The 21,109-nt window shown below is 44.4% G+C and overlaps 1 protein-coding gene across 2 annotated transcripts; it reads left to right on the forward strand.

Annotated features, from left to right (window-relative positions):
- The first annotated feature begins 11,719 nt into the window (after positions 1-11,719).
- On the forward strand, positions 11,720-19,011 carry SMIM12 (small integral membrane protein 12). Of its 2 annotated transcripts, XM_081335215.1 has the most exons (3): positions 15,642-16,759; positions 16,903-17,143; positions 17,945-19,011. In XM_081335215.1, the coding sequence occupies exon 3, from the start codon at positions 18,070-18,072 to the stop codon at positions 18,349-18,351; it is 282 nt and encodes a 93-aa protein (XP_081191341.1). In that variant the 5' UTR covers positions 15,642-16,759; positions 16,903-17,143; positions 17,945-18,069; the 3' UTR covers positions 18,352-19,011. The 2 variants fall into 2 exon arrangements, with proteins under 2 accessions (XP_081191342.1, XP_081191341.1); XM_081335216.1 differs by lacking the exons at positions 15,642-16,759; positions 16,903-17,143 and adding an exon at positions 11,720-11,789 and having other exon boundaries at positions 18,055-19,011.
- Positions 19,012-21,109: the final 2,098 nt, after the last annotated feature.

Below are 21,109 nucleotides of genomic sequence, written 5' to 3' on the forward strand. Positions count from 1 at the left end.
TCCCTCACTGTTTCCAGGATGGCTTTGCGGGCCGCATGAAACCACTTCGCGGGCCGGATCTGGCCCCCGGGCCTTGTGTTTGACATGTCTGGTGTATAGTATGTACTGTATATATGCAACAATCAACGAGGCAGCATTGCACCCTCATAATGCCACCCCTGTTTCTTTTGTACTTGTTGTGATGTCATGTTGATGTGTGAAAGGAGCAGTTGCTGTCTTGCAACAGTGAACAATGCTTTAATCATTTTTACAAAAGGATCACATCTGGAAGATTACCTCTCAGCATTCAATGAATATCTAAGGGTGCAACGCCAATCTCCGCCTTTTTTTTAAAACGAAGTAGGTGATTTGTTGGCTGGTTTCAATTATTTTAACACAATGATTTTAAAACAATGTCAAGGGGAAAAAACCAAAAAGATTTTTAAGAATTGTGGAAGTATTCAGATATATAAAATTGAACAAGGATTTTAAAATAACATTGGAGTAATGATACGTAAGTGATTATTTCAACTGTCATTAAAATCAATTCAAAGAACACAAATGATCAAAAGATAAGAATATGATAAGCATAATTAGTCAGATAAGACAGTTAATAGAAATGCTGGTTAAATCTAAAAAGGCCCACCTTTGTTATAATAAAACAGGCAACATCTAATGTTTTAAAGCACTGCATTAAGAATAATTCAAATGTCATATGTGGCATGTCTAAATAATAATAATAATCAGAATTCTAATCCATAAATAATTCCCAGGTTAAGTTAAATTCTGTAATGTGAAAATATTTTTGATACTGATGCATTCTTAGTCTGCCATAACACTGACATTCTTTTAAAAATGGAAGTATATATATATATTATCTACAAAAAAACATAAAGTATTCCAGTAAGTGTTTCCATACACAAAGTCAAATCTGTATATTTTTATAAAGTAAAATTTTATAACAGTTAGCAGAAAAACAGATGGCAGGAGAGAAAAATCAGTACATACCTTCTGCAGTAAATTATCTTCCAGAATTGTTGAGACATTGCCCCAAACTTGATTTTTTAAAAAAATGATCCAGTTTAAATTAATGTATTTTCATCACATTTTGGACTATGAATTATCTATTTAGGTAATCAGCATGTATCAGTGAAAAAACATGTGGGAAAAAGCTTTTTTTCCCCCTCCCTAATTCACTGTAAATTTTACTTTTCTCTCCCATTGCTATTTCATTGTTACATATCAATAATTCTGTTTAAATTCTCTGACCAAACGTAACTGCCATCCAGCACCCATCTGGAGAAACTCAAGTAGGGTTTTACTGAAGGAAGGGCTTAGTTTAATCTTTGAGTTTATAGGAAGAGACAATTAACCTCTGTCAATGGACCATCAAGTATTTGTGCTTATGTTCATGTGCAGTGAAGATTTCTTATAAGTTGTGCAGTATTAAGGGTCTTGTAAATATCAGCTAAGCTTGAGCCAGCTAAGGGATAGAACCTGTTTATTAGGTAAGGCCTTGTTAGTATTTGGATAAGTGCCCCTTCCCAGGGGCTTCAGATTAGACTGGACATCAAAAGACACCCCCCCTTGAAGGAGGGTATGGAAATCATTTGAAATGCATTTCAAAATGCTGCAGTATGACCCATTTGGAGACTAGCTGCATAGCTTAGCTGTACTTATTTTTCTATTCTATATGCTCTGAATAGAAGGAACATTTCTGGGGTAAAAAAAGAATGAACATTTATGTATATTTATATGTATAATTTCCTCACCAATTCCGAAATAGGGAAGCAGGTGTGTGGAACAGTCAGCAATTTTCTAGCAGATAAAGCTGGAACTGTTCCTTTGTAGGGATAATTCATTAATCTGCCTTAGCTGAAACTCACGTATCCTGCTATTAAAGCTTTCGCTAAAGATCATTGCTTCTTCCATTGTTACAAAACTCAGGGACACCGATAGTATAGCTGGAACAAAAAGTGACAGATCCTTGAACTACGTTCAAATTCCAGAATTCCAGTTTTTTTTTCCTTTCCCCATGCTGACAGATACAGAAAGCCCTCGCAAATATACCTACAACTATCATGATTTTAGGATCATGAATAACAGAACAATAGAATAGAGTTGGAAGGGACCTTGGAGGTCTTCTAGTCCAACCCCCTGTTTAATCAGGAAACCTATACCATTTCAGATATATGGTTGTCCAATCTCTTCTTAAAAACCTCCAGGGTTGGAGCATCCACAACCTTGGGAGGCAAGTTGTTCCAATAATTAATTGTTCTGTCTGGAATTTTCTCCTTACTTCTATAAAGGCAGAGTAGTTGTACAGTATCCCAATATCCCCAAAAGTTCTGCTGGAAGACTGTTTTTTTTTTTTTAAAAAACAAACAAACAAGGTACTTTAATTGCATTGTGAGGGTGCATCATCTACAACCCATGAGAAAAGATAAAGCTGAGTTCAACTCCTAGTGACATGAGTTTTTCTTGGAAATACAGATTTTTCCCCCCAGTTATCTAATCTAGCTATAGGGTTGCAGTGGCTCAGTGGGTTAGGACGCTGAGCTTGTCGATCAGAAGGTCGGCAGTTTGGCGGGTCAAATCCTGAGTGCCGCGTAACAGAGTGAGCGCCTGTTAATCGTCCCAGCTTCTGCCAACCTAGCAGTTCGAAAGCACGTAAAAATGCAAGTAGAAAAATAGGGATTACTACGGTGGGAAGGTAACAGCGTTCCGTGCGCCTTTGGCGTCTAGTCATGCCGGCCACATGACCACAGAGACGTCCTCGGACAAGCTCTTCGGCTTTGAAACGGAGATGAGCACCGGCCCCTAGAGTCGGAAACGACTAGCATGCATGTGTAGGGGAACCTTTACCTTTACCTAAATCTAGCTATAAATAACCCTGAGATTCCTTAGGCTTGTTCTTAATTGGAAGCTCCTCAGGCTAGTTTCATTCTAAAAGACAAAGGACTCTAATAGAAGAGAATATTTCAGGTAACTCAGGTCTGAATTCTGGAGTTCTTGGTGATCATTAACCTTTGTTGTTTCCTTGCAGAGCTTCATTACCCAAGTAGGTACAGGTTTTCTGCCTGATTGTTTGTCTGGTGTTAATCCCTGCTAATCTGGGTGCTGGTTGCAGGACAGGATGCTTCTAGTCTTCTTATTTCTTTCCTAGTTTATTTTTATTGCTTCTTTTGAATGGTGGGTAAGCGTGGTTTATCTCTATGTGTCTATTGAGGCCTAATTTGTCTAAATCCCAAGCTTCTTGGAATTCCCTAGCATTTTTCGATTTGGTTTGGTCTAAGATCCTAACATTCTCTCAGTTGAGACTGTGGATGGGTCTGTCTATATTTTGTGAGATAACATACCAGACAAACGAACAAGCAGAAAACAATATTCTAATCAAGCAACTTCCAAGAAGGAAACTAGACTTCCACCCAAACTGGCAGGGCAAGTTACTGTATATAAACAGAGAGTAACCCCACACTCACTCACACTGATAAAGTTACCTAGTTGGGTAATGAAATGCTTGCAAGGCAAACAATCAAGCTCCAAGAACTTCGCAGATAAAAGAATTTCAAGTTTAAAGTCAACTTTGAATTGAGTCCAGAAATGCATTGTTAAAAATGAAACACAGATAGTAATAAAATATGTGAGCAAATAGCAGCAGTCACCTTAAAAAAATGCTTACATTTGGAAGCATTTGCATTTAAATCTTTGAACAAGAATATTTACATGAGAAAAAAAGAAGGCGGCGGCGATTTGCATTTTGAAAGGAATAAAGAATGGTGGAAGATATATACAAAGCCTTCATGGATTAGTAAGTGGGAGAATTAAATAAATACAACATTTCTGATTGTTTAAAAATAAGTAAAATAAAATAGAAGAGAAACTTTGGATCACAACATTTTTTCTTACTGATATTAGATCTTTTAATAAATTTAACTATTCCTGTAGTCCCATATTATGATCTTTTTGTCACTTTCTAACTTATTTTCATATATTTTCTGAACTATCGCTAAAGAAAAAGACTTAACTTGATTAGCACATCAACGTATTTTCTAGGTATGTACAATCCATTAAACCAGGGGTATCCAACCTTGGCAACTTTAAGTCTTGTAGACTGCAATTCCCAGAATTTTCCAGCCAACATGTCTTAAAGTCCACGAGTCCTTAAATTGCCATATACCTGCATTAAACCAAATACACTAGTAAATTAGCCTGAGTTCACACAACACACTGAACTATAAAGAAATCAAAACCCAACAGCAATCAAATCTAGAATATTGTGTGAATGCAACTGCTAGGTTTGCTACAAATAAAGTGCATTGTGTGCACCTAGAATCAGAGGGCTCAAGCATCACACCAAACCTTAATGCAGTATATTGATTTTTGGCTTGCCATGTTGTGTGAATCCAGTCAAAGATAATTCCACATACTATGGTTAAAGAATGCAAGATTTAATGTGACGTGTGACCCAAGCCAGAAGCAATCCATAGGAGTAGAGCCAGTAACAGCAGCATCTCCCTTGGAAAAAATGTTGGGGGGGGAAATGTACACAGCTTTCCCCGAATGCAAGCAGCACTTCGTAGCTTTCATCTGCAGCAAAAAAAAAAAAGTTTATATGCATTATTTATTCACTGTAAGCGATTTTGAGTGTCTAAAGGAAAAGCACTGTGGAGAATTGTCTGATCTAAATAAATCAACGTTTGGTTTCCTGTAACCTGACAGAATTTAAGGATTTAAGAATTCCCTGAAGACAAATCTTACAATACACGAGGCTAATTTATAGCCTTTGATTCGACAGGTAGTCCTCAAATTACAACGGTTCATTTAACGACCATTCAAAGTTACGATGGCCCTAAAAAAAGTGACTTAAGTTGTTCCTCACACTCAGGACTGTTGCAGCAGCCCCACAGCCACATGACCTAAATCTGGGCACTGGGTAACTGGCATATACAGCTAGTCCTCGATTCACAACCACAACTGAGCCCAAAATTTCTGTCGCTAAGCGAGGCAGTTGTTAAGTGAAGTTTGCTGCATTTTATGGCCTTTCTTACCACAGCTGTTAAGTGAATCACTTCAGTTTTTAATTTAGTGACCCGGTTGTTAAGTGAATCTGGCATCCCCGTGGATTTTGCTTGTCAGAAGGGTCACGTGAGCCCAGGACGCTACCACTGTCATAAATATGAGTCAGTTGCCAACTGTCTGAATTTTGATCACGTGACCATGGAGAGGCTGGAATGGTCCTAATTCTGAAAAAAATGGTCATAAGTCCCTTGACTGTTGTAAGTCAAGGACTACTTGTATTTGCGACAGTTGCGGCGTTCTGGGGTCATGTGATTGCCACTTTAGGCCTTCCAATGAGGCTCCCAGCAAGCCAAGACAATGGGGGAAGTCAGAGTCACTTAACAACTGCAGTGACTCGCTTAACAACCATGGTCAAAAGGTCATAAAATCAGGCACAACTGACTTAACAACTGCCTTGCTTAGCAACTGAAATGCTGGCCCTCATTTGTAAATTGTAAGTCAAGGACTACCTGGACTACCTCTAACACTTGCAATCTTTGACGGTTGCCTTCACACAACCACGTTTTCAAGAAAAGAAAACCCCATGCTGAAGGACAAGATAAAACTCCCTGTTTAAAGGTCAAGGGTGTTAGAATAAGGCACAATCACACTCTTCTTGAAACCTCATCCTCAGACATGTAGGAACCATCCTGTGAAATGATTCTAGAATTCAGTCAGAGCCTGGGGACACGATTGGTTTGAACAAAATCAAGTATCTGCTGTTACAGAAAGAGAGAACCCCAAAAGTAGAACTGGCTGGTTTTAAGCAGTAGTAGTAGTAGTAGTAGTAGTAGTAGTAATAGTAATAATAAAGTTGGAAGGGACCTTGGAGGTCATCTAGTCCAACCCCCTGCTCAGGCAGGAAACCCTATACCATTTCAGACAAATGGTTGTCCAGTCTCTTCTTAAAAACTTCCAGTGTTGGAGTATAGTGTTGCAGTACAGAGCCTTGGTGGAGCAGTGGGCTAATGCCTCCTTAAGTAACACCAGCTGCCTGCAATTAGTGCAGGTTCGCATCCCACCAGGCTCAAGGTTGACTCAGCCTTCCATCCTTCCAAGGTAGGTAAAATGAGGACCCAGATTGTTGGGGGCAATTAAGCTGACTTTGTAATAATGCCGCTGGGGTGTGTGTGAAAGCCCTAATAAGCAGGCATATACATAGAATGAATGCTACTGCTAAGCTTGTAAGCCGCCCTGAGTCTTCGGAGAAGGGCGGGATATAAATGGAATTAAAATAATAATAAAAAATAATAAAAAAATATAGTGCATTATACTCAAAACAGAACATTATCCAGTGGTGGATTCAAATATGTGAACAACCGGTTCTCTCCGTAGATGCCACTTCCGGAAGTCCATTCTGGGCCTGGGCAACAAAAAAATTAACTACCGGTTCTGCCAAAGTGGTGCGAACCGGCTGAATCCCACCACTGCCATTATCCTATTATCTTTCCACGCTAACCAGTTCTGTAAGCCACAATATGGTTCTTCTGATAATCTGTGGCACAGATAAAACACAGTAACTGCACTTTTCAAAAACAAAAAAACAGAAACATATTTAGCTTGCACTATGAACCCAGATAGGGACGCGGTGGCTCAGTGGGTTAGGACGCTGAGCTTGTCGATCAGAAGGTTGGCAGTTTGGCGGGTCAAATCCCGAGTGCCGCATAACAGAGTGAGTGCCTGTTACGCGTCCCAGCTTCTGCCAACCTAGCAGTTCGAAAGCACGTAAAAATGCAAGTAGAAAAATAGGTACCACTACGGTGGGAAGGTAACAGTGTTCCGTGCGCCTTTGGCGTCTAGTCATGCTGGCCACATGACCACGGAGACGTCCTCGGACAAGCGCTGGCTCTTCGGCTTTGAAACGGAGATGAGCACCGGCCCCTAGAGTCGGAAACGACTAGCACGCGTGTGCGGGGGAACCTTTACCTTTACCTTTATGAACCCAGAACTAAAGTCAATCACTGGGGTTTGCTGTAATGTCATGTGTGCTGTGAAAAACCCAGTCCCTGTATTTCAGGAGCCTTAATTTTATTTATGAATTCCGTGTGCCTGAAATTTATTCAGCCTCACAGCAGCTGACACCAGCTCCAATTAATGCAGCCAGGGTGCACCCAACAGTACAAACTAATAAAATATCCGCAGCACAATCGTAAACAATAAAACGACCATGGCAAACAATACAAATGACAATAATCAAAATGACAGAGCATCCCCAATAACACTCTAATACCATAAATTAGATTAATAAATAATCATTAGCGGGAGACTGTCCCACGGTAAAATTACACAGCGGCGCTGGCAATCTGAGTTACATGGAGGATGTTGCTTCTCTTCAAATCACTCCATCTTCATTCCTTTCTGAAGAAACTGGCATGGGTAGTTCTGATGGGAAAATCTGATTAAGTCAAATCAAATTCATGATGCTCTCAAGCCCCAGAGAGCTTTCAACACCAGAAGCTTCCCTTTTAAAATGCCCTTGGAAGCTAAACAGCAACTGGTCCTGGGACCTGCAGCTGCGGTGTAGCAACCTGATCTGCAGGGGGTGGTCAAAAAAGTCAAGATGGAGGCGCAACTGTGCCATCAAAGCAACACGTGATTTTCACATGGATTTTTAAAAAGAAATCAGGTGGCACTTTGATGGCATTGTGGCGGCTGTGCCTTGTCTTTTTGGGCCACTCCCAGGAAACCCCCTCGACCCTTGCAGTGGGTTCATGTCACCACCAAGGGGGCTCCAGCATTTATGAATACATTTCAAACACGAATAGCATTTCTGGGTGGGCTGCAACTACAAGCCTAATTATGGCGTGCTGCAACAGCCGACCTTTGGCTTAATCTCTAGGCAACGTAGGCTTGCACAAGAGCTTAATTGAACCAACCAGCCAGGAAGAGGAAAAGCAGAGTCGGAGACACATTCACATTCCCGTGCACCTGCTTGTGGAGACTGTGCCAAGCTGCAGGTTTCACGCCGTCGCTTGCCGGCTCGCCAGCAAAGCCTAACTGGAGCGAACCCAGCGGGAGGGGGGAAGGCTGGGTTGCCGGAAGTGGGGATCTTTGAATTCAGAATAGGGTTGGAGGTCTTCTAGTCCAACCCCCTTCTCAAGCAGGAGAGACCCTGTTCCATTTCAGACAAGTGGCGGTCCAGTCTCTTCTTAAAAGCCTTCACAACTTCTGAAGGCAAGTCATTCCGCTGGTTGATTGTCCTCACTGTTAGGAAGTTTCTCCTGAATTCCAGGTTGCTTCTCTCCTTGATTATTTTCCATCCATTGTTTCTTGTCCTGCCTTCTGGTTCTTTGGAAAATAAATTGACCCCCCCTCTTCTTTGTGGCAGCCCCTCAAATACTGGAAAATTTTGCTATCATGTCACTCCTGGTCCTTCTTTTCCCTAGAGTGGCCAAACGTGAATCCTGCAACCATTCTTCACAAGTTTTAGTCTCCAGTCTCTTAATCATCTTAGTTGCTTTTCTCTGCACTTTTTCCAAAGTCTTACCATCGCAATAGACTCCATGCTGGGCTTGTTGGATTTTAAAAACCAAATTACTAAAGGGAATCCTCGAGTTATGAATCTAATGGAGCCTGCCAATTACATTCGTAACCCGAGGATTCGTTGGAGTGAATCATGTTAAATGAACGTGAAAACTCCCTGCCTTTGCCCAGGCATTCGCTAATCGAATGCGCGGGTCATTAACTGCACCAGGTATCTCAAGGTGGGGAAGAGCATGGGGGGGGAGGCTAGTGCTTCCAACCAACCAAGGCCTCCCCCAACCCACCGGGATATCTCATGCTTCTCCCCCCACCCCCCATTCTGTCTGACCGGGTCCACTCACCTTTCGAAGATCTCTATGCGCTCTCTCTTCTCCAGCCTCTCTGCCGCAGTTTTGCCTTGAGCAACGGCTTGCTGAAAACAGCAGCTCTGTTTTCGGCATGGCTCCATATTCGGCAGCAAAGGCTTTTTGAAAAAACGAGCGGAGCCTAGATAGATAGATAACCTTTATTGTCATTTTTTTTTTACTGTGGGCACAATGGCACGCATTAAAAATGAAATTTAGTCGCTTACTCTCAAAGTGCATATATACATAAGACACATTTCAACATACTACATACAAGGTATGTATACACCTTTAGATATAAGTAACATATAAATATTAATCGCTGTCCATCTTGAATATGTAACGGAAGGAGGAAGCTTTAGAATTCACAAGGTTAACACTGGATGGAACAAAAGGGACGCAATCTCTAGGCCCTGCTGGCTTCAGCAAGGAAACGGCAAATGGAGGGAAGGCAGTGGTGGGATTCAAATATGTGAACAACCGGTTCTCTGTGTGGATGCCGCTTCCGGAAGTCCATTCTGGGCCTGGGCAACAAAACACTAGCTACCGGTTCTGCCGAAGTGGTGCGAACCTGCTGAATCCCACCACTGTGGGAAGGCCTGAAGAACCCAAAGCCTTCCCTGCATTTGCAAAACTTTTTGCCACAGATCTCGTCCAGGCCTCAATTCGCAGAGAGCAGAGGCCTAAAGTAGTGCAAGATCATGCTAGATCAATAGTGCAAGGACTAATCTCCCGTGATCTTGCCATACTTTAGGCCTCCATTCTCTGCGAATGCTCCCAAGGCCTGAAGCAACGAAGCAGGCAAGAAACCAAAGGCTTGCTAGATCTTCACAAGGCAAGTCTCCACAGGCCCAGTATCTGTGGAGACCCGGTGGTGGGAGGAATAGGCAGGGCGAACTTTGGGATTGTGTTCAAGGACTTGTGTGTGGGGGGGGGAGTTTATGTCATAACTTCAAATGGTGGCTAACTGTCGTAACTCGAGGATTACCTGTAATCCTCATTGATTTATAAGAGAGGACTGTGTTCGTGCTGAGAAATCCTCTAAGCCAGAGGTCCCCAACCTTTTGGGCACGAGACCGGTTGCATGGAGATAGGTTTCTCCATGGACCGGAGGGGGTGTGGTTTTGTGTGCTGCCTGCATCCCACAGATGGGGCTTTGCTTGTGTTGAAGGAAAAGTCTTCATCAGGGTCCAGTCCAAGCCGGGAATAAACAACATGGCGACTGCTTTAGAAAGGTTGTAGTTTATTGAGGAGAACCCAGACAGAAAGATGGCTCTGGGAAAAAAGAGAGAGCACATGTAAGAAGCGTGTTTTTATACCTTCTTGGGCTTTTGTTTGGAGTTGTTCCTGTGGCATGAACTTTGACCTGAGTCTGGTATTCTGATGGTGGTGGGTTAATCCTAAAGGTCATATCCTGCTTCCCTGTGGCTGATGACTATTGGATTTTATTTATTTTTTTGCTGTGAGGGATTGTTGATTCTAGGCATCTTTCTTCCTAATCCCAGTTTTTTGACTCCAATCTTTCTGACAAGATTATCACATCCGCAATTCTGCAACCTGGTTTCTGTTTGGGTCAGAGAGACTTTGGTTGGTGGTTGGTTTCTGCCTTTAAAATCTTTTGGGAAAATATGTTCTGCCTTTTTAATATTCCCCAAAATATTGCTTTGTCTGGATTGTTCCCACACTTGTTTGTGCAGACTGGTTACTGGCATGCCTCAGCCCAGTACTGGTCCACGGACAAAGGGTTGGGGACCCCTGCTCTAAGACCAAGCATGACCAACTCTGTCTGGAGTTCCTGCCTTTTTTCCCAACGCAAAGCCAGCTAGAACCATCAAAACCCAACAAATCACTTCGGGAGGCCAACACTTTCCTGAAGTCTCGATGTCATTTTTGCAACGCCGCGACCAAAACTGGCTGCAGCGTTCCAGGTGTGGCCTTAAAGGTAAAGGTTCCCCCGCAGATGCATGCTAGTTGTTTCCAACTCTAGGGGCCGGTGCTCATCTCTGTTTCAAAGCCGAAGAGCCGGCGCTTGTAATGCCCCCTTAAGTAACACCAGCTGCCTGCAATCAGTGCAGGTTCGAGTCCCACCAGGCTCAAGGTTGACTCAGCCTTCCATCCTTCCGAGGTAGGTAAAATGAGGACCCAGATTGTTGGGGGCAATTAAGCTGACTTTGTAATAATGCCGCTTGGGTGTGTGTGTGTGAAAGCCCTAATAAGCAGGCATATACATAGAATGAAGGCTACTGCTAAGCTTGTAAGCCGCCCTGAGTCTTCGGAGAAGGGCGGGATATAAATGGAATTAAAATAAAATAAATAAAATAAAATGTGGCCGGCATGACTAGACGCCAAAGGCGCACGGAACACTGCTACCTTCCCACCGTAGTGGTCCCTATTTTTCTACTTGCGTTTTTACGTGCTTTCGAACTGCTAGGTTGGCAGAAGCTGGGACGCGTAACAGGTGCTCACTCTGGGCACTCAGGATTCAACCCGCCAAACTGCCAACCTTCTGATTGACAAGCTCAGCGTCCTAACCCACTGAGCCACCGCGTCCCTTACTAAGGCTTTATAAAGCGGGACTAATACGATTTTGATCCGACGCCCCTGTTTATAACAGGGTAAACCGAAGCGACCGATCCTAGAGTAGCAGATCGCGGAGGCGAGGCGCGCTCTAGCCCCGGGCGCTCGGAGGGGACGTGGCCAGCCAAGAGAGGCGCAGCCCCGGAGAGAGGAAGCGGCCGGCCCGCCTCCCGCTCGGTCCTTCCTCGCCGCTCGCCGCCAATGGGCAGCCCTGGGCGGAGAGCAGCGGCGGCCAATGAAGCGGCGGCCGGAAGCGGAGCTAGGGCGCACGCGGAGCCCGCTGGAGGGGCTCGGCCTGGCTCGGCGGCTGCCCTGCTGGAAGAGGAGGAGGAGGAGGAGGAGGAGGTGAGACGGAGGGCGGCGAGGGGAGGCCGGTCCCGGCCGTCGGAAGCCCCCCTCCCCTCCCTGCCTTAACCTGCGTGTTTTCATTCCCACGTTCCCAGCCCGCGGGGGACGACTTGCGCTGGCTCTGGGCTCGGAGGGCCGGCGGCGGCGGGCTCCGGGTAGTAGCGTTGGACCGCGGCGATCGGCTGCAAGGTCGCGCTGCCTGCGCGCTTGGCCGGAGCTTTTCGTCCAGGGTTCCGACCTTGGGAGGACGATCGCAGGAGATCGGGCGCGGTTTCCAGCCTGGCTGGCTGGCTGGCTTGGGGATCCCTGGCTGCGCCTCCCGTCCCTGGACAAGAGGGGTTGACCGCTGGGTTGGCAGCGCTTGGGGGGGTCCAACCCGGAGCTTCCCCGACTTGGAAGGGAGGCCAAGGGCTGAGCAAGCCGGCTAGCAGAAAATCTGGGGCCGGGGATAGGAAAGCCGGCCCATCTGGCGTGGAATCCAGGGCCACCTTTGCGGGGGGCGGGGGGGGGCAGAGAAGCGAAAGCGAGTTTGGAAGGAAGAGATCCTCAAACCGTCCCTCTTTGCTAGGCTAAGGCGGGATCTTTCAGGACTTGGTGACAGGTTCAGCAGATCCGAAATGGATCTCTCCGGTTCCCCTCTGCCTGGGTAGGAAAGATAGAGGAGACCACCCTGGTGGCCCTTGAGTTATAAACCAGGGGTCTTCAAACGTGGCCCTTTTATGACTTGTGGACTTCAACTCCCAGAATTCCTCAGCCAGCGTGCCTGGCTGAGGAATTCTGGGAGTTGAAGTCCACAAGCCATAAAAGGGCCAAGTTTGAAGACCCCTGTTATAAACGAAGACTAAATCCTTTGTGCTTTCAGTGGGTTGTGCAAGCTTTGTCCTCTATAACTTGACTGCCCTCTTCCCTAGTGGGCGGTCCACTAAGAAAAGGGCTCTCCAACCTTGCAACTTTAAGACTTGTGGACTTCAACTCCCAGAATTCCTCAGCCAGCAAAGCTGGCTGAGGAATTCTGGGAGTTGAAGTCCACAAGTCTTAAAAGTTGCCAAGGTTGAGGACCCCTGCACTAGGAAGTCTCACTCCCTGCCAATCACTACTGGGAGTTTCCAGAGAGATGTTCCTCCTCCTCCCCCCCCCTTTCCCTCAACAGTTTTTCTTCCCCCCCCCCCCCCGCAATTTCTATCTGGTCTTCGAAAATACCGTTGCTAGACTTTCTGAGATGGCACTTATGCCTGGGGGATTTAGAAAATTATCAAATGTTTAGAGCAGTGACTTTCAACTTTAGCACCTTGGAAGATGTGCGGACTGCAACTCTCAGAAGCTGGCTGGAGAATCCTGGGAGTTGAAGTCCACAAGTCTTAAAGTTGCAAGGTTGGAGAGCCCTGCCTTAGTGGACTGCCCACTAATCAAGAGGGCAGTCAAGTTATAGAGGACACATCTTGGAAGTTGCTAGGGTTGAGAAAACTGGGATTAGGGGCCTGTGCAATAGGAGATTTTTCTTCGTTTGCCTAACCTCATCCTAAGTTGAGTAAGTAATTGGGTTTTTTAAATCTGTGAAACCTGCGGCTGTTGGGACTGAGAGCCCCTTCCTCCTTTGATTCAAGAGGCAGACCTCTTTATTCTCCAAAGGGTGGGCTGTGATTTCTCCAAAACAGAAAGGAAAGCTATGTTTTCCCACACCACTCTAGGTAGAGCAGGAGTCTTCCAACGTGGCCCTTTTATGACTTGTGGACTTCAACTCCCAGAATTCCTCAGCCAGCGTGCCACGTTGGAAGACCCCGATGTAGAGTATAGACGTTGTGAAGCAAAAATGTCAGGTTCCCTCTTTACAAGAGTGGGGTTAGACATCCAAAATGAACATGCTCTTGGCTTCATCCACACCCCTCTCCTGTAGTATTCCCTTGAAAGCAACTTTATTTTGGGGTTCAGTCTCCAATAGGAGGTAAAGATGGAGAGGCTAAGCAAGAACTGACGTCTGCTTTGTGCTGTCCGTCCGTCTGCCGCTTTCTGTGTGTCCAAATTTCATGGCCTTGTCAATTCTCTTTGTGTGGGATGCTCTTGTTCTTTGAGACTGGGAACACTTGAGACTTTCATGGCCTTGTTCTTGAGCAGTAGAGAAGGTCCACTCTTGCTCAGCTCCATTTCTTTTCTGCTGAAGGATGTTTCAGGTTTCCATTTTGTCCTTGTCCTTTTTTTTTTGCTGCTCTGTTGACACAACATGGCAGCATGAGGTTACCTCAGGATTTGGAGCAAGGCATTGTCAATATTTAGAAGATACCCATCTCTCTTGTTCTTACACATCTCAATCAGCTGCAATAATGGGTGTGGTCTCTCACTGTTCAGCACTGCCTCCAAGATAGGGGGTCTTCAAACTTCCCTTTTATGACTTGTGGTCTTCAACTCCCAGAATTCCTCAGCCAGCCATTCTGGCTGAGGAATTCTGGGAGTTGAAGTCCACAAGTCATAAAAGGACCAAGTTTGAAGACCCCTGCTCTTAAGATGTGCAAACAAGCCAAGTCAGCTCTGAAGCACTTTAGAAATCTGCTTACATCAGGGGGTCTTCAAATTTGGCTCTTTTATGACTTGTGGACTTCAACTCCCAGAATTCCTTAGCCAGGCACGCTGGCTGAGGAATTCTGGGAGTTGAAGTCCACAAGTCATAAAAGGGCCAAGTTTGAAGACCCCTGGCTTACATCAACTGCTGGCTCAACCGCTTCCCTGCAAACAAAAAAATCACATCAGTAAAGCTTCTTCCTAACAAGGACTGTTGATGGGTAGTGCAACTGTGGAAGTGATTGGAAGTGGATTGGTCTGTGCCCCACAAAGGATCAGGTTTGTTAGTTTGGTCCAGAGGTCTTTTCCAAAATCCAGGCCTTCCCCTGGAGGATGACTAGCAAATGGAATACAAGGCTCCTGAATGTCTTGTGCCTACCTTTGATGTAGTAGGGTAGGTTTGGGAGGCCTTTAGTGGTTCTTCTAATCCAGCCCTCTGATCAGAGCTGGAATCTTCATATCCTCCTGGACAAATGGCTGTCCAATCTTTTCTTGAACACTTCTACTGGTGGAGCACCCATAATGTCAGGAGGCATCCATTCTTTTATAGCTCTCACCATCGGGAAATTCTTTCCTAATTTGAGTTTGGACCTTTCACTTGAAATAAGGAGGAATTTCCTGATAATGGTAGAGTAGGGAAGTGTAGCTAAAGAGTCTGGCTGTTGAAAGCAAACGGAGAAGTCATCTAGCAAACCATAGCAAGGTCAAGTCATTGAGGTCCAGTCAAAGCACGTTCTCCCAAATGCGTCTGTTCCCAGCCAGATACTTATAAGCTTTTGGCTACCATCTAAATATAGCTGGCACTGATCAGAATTAACTGCAGAATCTAAGGTGCCCAGAGATAATAGTCTAATCTACAAGCAGTCCTCTACTCTCATGGTGCTGTTCCAAGCAGGTAGCATTCTGGGTCTTTGGCTATAGATACAATTCAACTGACACTTTAGGAGACTTGGAAATCAAGTTGTTGGGTTAGATTAGAGACATTAGAGAAAAGCAGAAGAGTTCCACCCTGATCTCACTGTTAGATCAAAGCCATCACGTTGTTCTTTGTCTTCACTTGTACTGATTTGTCACTTCACTTGTACTGTTTCTCAAACTTGGCGACTTTAAGATGAGTGGACTTCAACCTGGCTGGCTGGGGGATTCTGGGAGTTGAAGTCCACAATCTTACAGTTGCTAAGGTTGAGAAACACTGGCCTAGGAAGTGGTGACATTGCTGTCCTTGGGCCGAAGAGGTCTCACTGTAGTTATCTGCACACAGATCATTTTACAAATAAATCATTATTTTGCCCGAGAATTTTAACTAATGCAGGATATGTCTACTTCCCTGCATGTTGGAGTTATGTACTGGGAATCTAATTAGCTGTCCTTAAATAGAACTGTAGGATACCGGTACATTTCCAAATACAGTACAGGATGCAGGTGTTTGTTTTAAAGATAATTTGGGATCTTAACAGCTGTCAGAAGAATCTTTCAGGCTCATAGATAATTCTAAGAAGCTTCGATATGTCTTGAGATTTTAAAAAAAAAAGCATTTTGGGAAGGACTTTTTTTTAAAAAATGTGGGACCCTCTTTGGAACCAAAAGTTGGTGAGGGCCATTTAGTTCATGTCAATTGCCCTCTTGATGTTTTAAAAATATCATAAGTGAAGATTTTCTGATATGTTTTTTCCCCCCAAATGTACAAACATTCGTAATCTTGGTTTCTCGTCTGGTCTACCATGTAGGGCTAACAGAGCCTCTGCCTTGCTCAAGCAGGGCGAGAGGCCACAGTGAGAACTGGGTGTGCTTGTTTGCAATAGGACTTTGGAGCCGAGCAGGCAGGAGATAATTCTGCTTAAATAAAGTGCCTTTGATTTCTTGCTCTCTGCAAAGAAAGAGCCCAGGGGAGATAAAATGACATTTCAAATAGCTACTCAGGGAAAACCAATCAAGAGCCACGGGGCTTTTTAAAGACCAATAAAGTTAGGGTTAGTCTTTTAAAATGCTATCACATACTCTGTGGTGGTTTTGTCATCTCCCCAGGGAATTCAATCACCTGCAGATAAATACCCCCTTTTCTAGCAAAAATGGATTCTTGGCCCGAGTCTGCTAAAAGCCATTGTTTGCTGAAATTGTGCCCCTACAGGAATGCTTTCAGTGCAGGCTTTCTGCCAAATTAGGGGGACAGATATGGAGGTATATCAGTCCTCCTGTGAACACGGCTCTTAATAATCATCAGAGTCCTTTCCTCTTTTACCCTTAAATCATTTTAAATGAATTACCCTTAAACCTTTTAAAATGACTGCCAGCTTCTTGCATTCTGTTAAACTAATAAAAATGGTTATTTGATCACAGTCCAGAGCACTCACAATGTGCTTACTCTTCGTGCAGAATGGCTTAGTTGGAGGAATAGTGAAGTATCTACGGCAGGAGTCTTCAAACTTGTCCCTTTTATGACTCATGGACTTCAACTCCCAGAATTCCTCAGCCGGGGATGCTGGCTGAGGAATTCTGGGAGTTGAAGTCCACAAGTCATAAAAGGGCCAAGTTTGAAGACCCCTGATCTACGGAGTAGATGGATGGACCGATAGAATATTTATAGCTCAGGATTGAACTGTGGGGTTCTTGGTGCTCTCTGACCTTGGTGGTTTTCTTGCAGACATTTCGTTGCTAAACTAGGTAACATCATCATTAGCAGTGGAACATCTGCAAGAAAACCACCAAGCTCAGAGAGCACCAAAGATCCCATAGATAAGGGTCTCCAACCTATGGTCCGCGGGCTCTTGGCCAGCAGGCCGTGGAAATGGCTGGCTGTTGTGCGCACACGTGGGCATGCATTTCCCCTCCACTCACGCTAGTGCCCGCGGTCCTGTTTGCACATGTGCGCAGGCGTGAACGGGAATGCTAGCGTGGAGTGGGTGTCCGTAGCCCGTTTGTGCATGCGCTTCTAGCCTGAGTGGTTTGCACGGCCCATTTGTGCATGCACGAACAGGCCGCTAGTGGCCGTTCATGCATGCGCACAGCGCCAGCACATGCCGCATGTGTAAACGGGGCTGTAATGCCGCTCCAGTGTGTGTGGCCCCATGTGCATGCACACACACCAGTTTTGAAGTTGCTCTCCTTCCTCTGGTCCTCCAGCCTGGAAAGGTTGGAGACCTCTGCCATAGATGCTTTTAAACAGACACTTTAAATTGGGATTTTGGGCCAGACTGATCATTGCTGATGAATGTAGATATTTTCCCCATGCAATCTATTTTCTGAGCATGCCTTGAATGTAACTACAGGTAGTCCTCGACTTACAACCACAATTGAGCCCAACATTTCTGTTGCCAAGTGAGACGTTATGATCTTCATTGAGTTTTGCCCCATTTTACAACCTTTCTTGCCATAGTTGTTAAGTGAATCACTGCAGCTGATAAGTTTGTCATCTGGTTGTTGGTTTCCTCCTTGACTTGCAAAATCTGGTTTCCTCCTTGACTTGCAAAAAGGGATCACATGACCTTGGGACATAGCAACGGTCATTAGTATGAAGCAGTTGCCAAGCGTCGGAATTTTGGTCATGGGGAATGTTGCAAAGGTCGTAACTGTGAAAAACGGCCGTAGGTCACTTTTTCCAGTGCCGTAGTAACTTTGAACAATCACTAAATGAATTGTAAGCCGAGGGTTCCCTGTATCAGTTTAGTAGAATTGCTGATCCTTCCACTGTGTTTTCTTTTCATTTCTACAGATCCCGTTTGGAGTCATGTGGCCCATCTTCTGGGCGAGCATACGAACCTATGCTCCCTACGTTACCTTCCCTGTAGCCTTTGTGGTTGGGGTGGTGGGCTACAATCTTGAGTGGTTCATCCGGGGCAAGCCCCCTCCCCAGACCCCTGAGGACGAGAAGAGCATTTCAGAACGGCGCGAGGACCGTACGCTCCAAGAGAGTGTTGGGAAAGACCTTACGCAAGTGGTCAGCCTCAAGGACAAGCTGGAATTTGCCCCCAAAGCAGTTCTCAACCGGAACCGACCTGAGAAGAATTAAGGAAGCTGGTTGGTTTTATTGCTAGCTAGTTAGATTTTCTTTCATTCGAATTCTGAATCCTTTGATTCTGAATATTGGTTTCCAAACAGTGTTGAGTCTGTCAGCCCATGCAAAGTATGTTTGCTCTTCTCGCCAGCTTTGGCAGATTTCTGCAGCTGCTGAGATCCCACGGAGATGAATATGGATTTTATGAATCTTAATATTTGGCTTTGGAATCTCCTATCTTCCATAAAAGGTTGTTTATCCTCAAATGGAATGGCCTCCGAAGCTCAGTTAATGGGCATCCAAAAGATTAGTTCAGCATCCAAGAAAGGATTTGGCTGTTAAAAGGAAGGCAGGAATTTGGCTGTTAAAGGGACTGCCGCAAAGTATATAGACCTCTTGTAAGGGAAGATCTTTTCTTCAAATAGCTTGGAGACTTTTTGACTCTGGATAGGCAAATGAAAAACTGTTCCTGTTACTGCTGGACACCTCACTTCAAGGGGGAAGTTATTGGCTGCTGACAGAGGCCACTGTTGAACCATATTTGCACTGTCACCTCTCAGGAAATTGTGTATTTCTTTCCCTGGAAATTTCTGTTGGGGACAGTGTGCTGGATTTTTATTTTTTTTATTTTAGAACGCCGATCCACTGCTGAAATTAAAGATTTAACTCAGTTTCCATGTTTGGTGGAGCCCTGCATTTTGTACCAGAGCTGGTAGGTGGGAGAGGATAAATCTATCTGCAGGTTGTATTAGCTGTACCGTTGCCTGAAAACTGCTTGAGATTCTCACCTGTGTGTTACGGTAGGAGTTCCTCAATAAACAGGAGTGCTGGAGAAATGACAGACAGTTTATATTTTGCTTGTGTATCTTTATAGCAGTGTTTCTCAACTTCACAACTTTTAAAGGTGTGTGGACTTCAAACACCCAGCCAGCATGCTGTTCGTGCACTAAGCATGCTGGTTGGGGAATTCTGGGAGTTGGAGTCCATATTTCTTGAAGGTGCTGAGGTTGAGAAAAATTGCTCTACACAGGACACAATTCCAAGAAAACTGTCAAACATATTGAGCCGTCCAATATACAGGGAAGTCCTTGCTCAATGACCATTCAAATTTATGATGGACTTCCCCCAAAGGTACTTATGACTCAATTTTGAGGTTAGAAGGACTGTAATGCCCCCTCCACTCCGGCAGTCATGTGATTGCAGTTTGGGTACTTGTCAGTTGGCTTATCTTGTAAGGCCATTTGCGCTGTAGCGTGGTCCCGTGACTGATTTTCCAAATTTTTGCTTGTTCCTGGTTATTTCCAGTTTCCAGCAAAAAATGCACATTGGATAAAAAAAGGACTTGCTTAAGGACTGCAGCGTTTGCTTAACAATTGGTGCAAATAAATTCGTCAAATCAGGCATGGTCACGTGGTGACTTGCTTAATGACCGTCACAACGTACGAACATAGTTCCACGCTCAAGTATGTTCATAGGTTGACGTCTACCTGCATTATGCTGTGGATCAGAACTATCCATTTTCCCTATGGAATCCTTGGGGGATGTAAAGGGGAAAAGATTTAGGAGTTTTTGAAAACTAAAAAAATTGATGGAAGACAGAATCCTACGTTCTCTTTCTCCTTTGCATGAACACAATACACACTTATAGAGCCAGAAAGGCTATCGCACAATACAAACAATTCAAACCTAGAGTATGTAGCTGCATTCATGTTGCATCTTAGGCTGATTACTAAATTGGGGTCTACGTAGAGTAGATTGGGGCCACACGCAGTACATTGAGCTGCTAATTAACTGAATGAGTTGGGGAACTGCAGCAATTAATTCAAGAATGCAAGTCAAAATGTTCTAATCTGGGCAAATCTGGCCGGTGTAGTTGTTTAATTTCTTACTGACCTTGAAAGTTGCAGCTTGGGTAGGAAGTTTAATTTTTTCCTAAATGAATAAAAGTAACGTTGAATCTGCTGGAAATGGTAACTTCAGACTTGAGCTATTCAAAAGCTTCTTTTTTCCATACTACTCTGTGCTTTGTTTCAACTTGATACCTTCCAAATCAAAAGAGATTTTTTTTTTTGCTATTTGCAGTATGTGTATATGAGAGATTAAACGGTGTGTGTGTGTGTGTGTGTACACTTTAAAATCAGTTTTGATTTCCGCGGTTGCCAATTTTGACACGATTTCTGAAGTGGTTGGTTCTTGCCTCCTACCTAGGGCTGAGAGAGAATGACTGGCTCAAAAATCACACTTTGTGTCTAAAGCAGGACTAGAACTCGCCATCACCCAATTGTTAACCTGGTACCCTAAACACTAGATCCAACTTGCTCTCTCCCAAACTCCTCAGCTAATACATTCCTCTATCAGGTTTAAGTCAAACACCTAAGTCCAGAGTAAGTCTAAGGAGACTTCAGAACTAGAATTTACCTCATGGTAAAACATGTATGTCTTTTTTGGGAAGTGAAGCTGCTGTTGTCTGTACTTGAGTTCAAAACTGTTAAAACTGGTTTGTTTGTGGAATTCCACCCCCCCCCCTTGAGTATTGAGTCCTGGAGACAACCAAAATCATCCTTGTAGGTTTTTTGGCAAGATTTCAGAAGAGGCTTGCCCTTGTCACTTTCTTAGAATTGAGATAAAAAGACTGGCCCAAAATCGCCCAACTGCCTTTGTAAATAAAGTAGAACTAGAATTCACAGTCTCCTGGTTCCTACCCTGGTGCCTTAAGCACTGCACCAAACTGACTTTTTTTTTGTAATGATAGACTTATCACAAAAACTCTATA

This window comes from Vipera berus (assembly GCF_964194415.1).
Source record: "Vipera berus genome assembly, chromosome: 9".
Lineage (NCBI taxonomy): Eukaryota > Metazoa > Chordata > Lepidosauria > Squamata > Viperidae > Vipera > Vipera berus.

Bases quoted from the DNA above. Each gene is read 5' to 3' on its own strand.
- SMIM12 (XM_081335216.1), top strand. From the start codon at position 18,070: ATGTGGCCCATCTTCTGGGCGAGCATACGAACCTATGCTCCCTACGTT.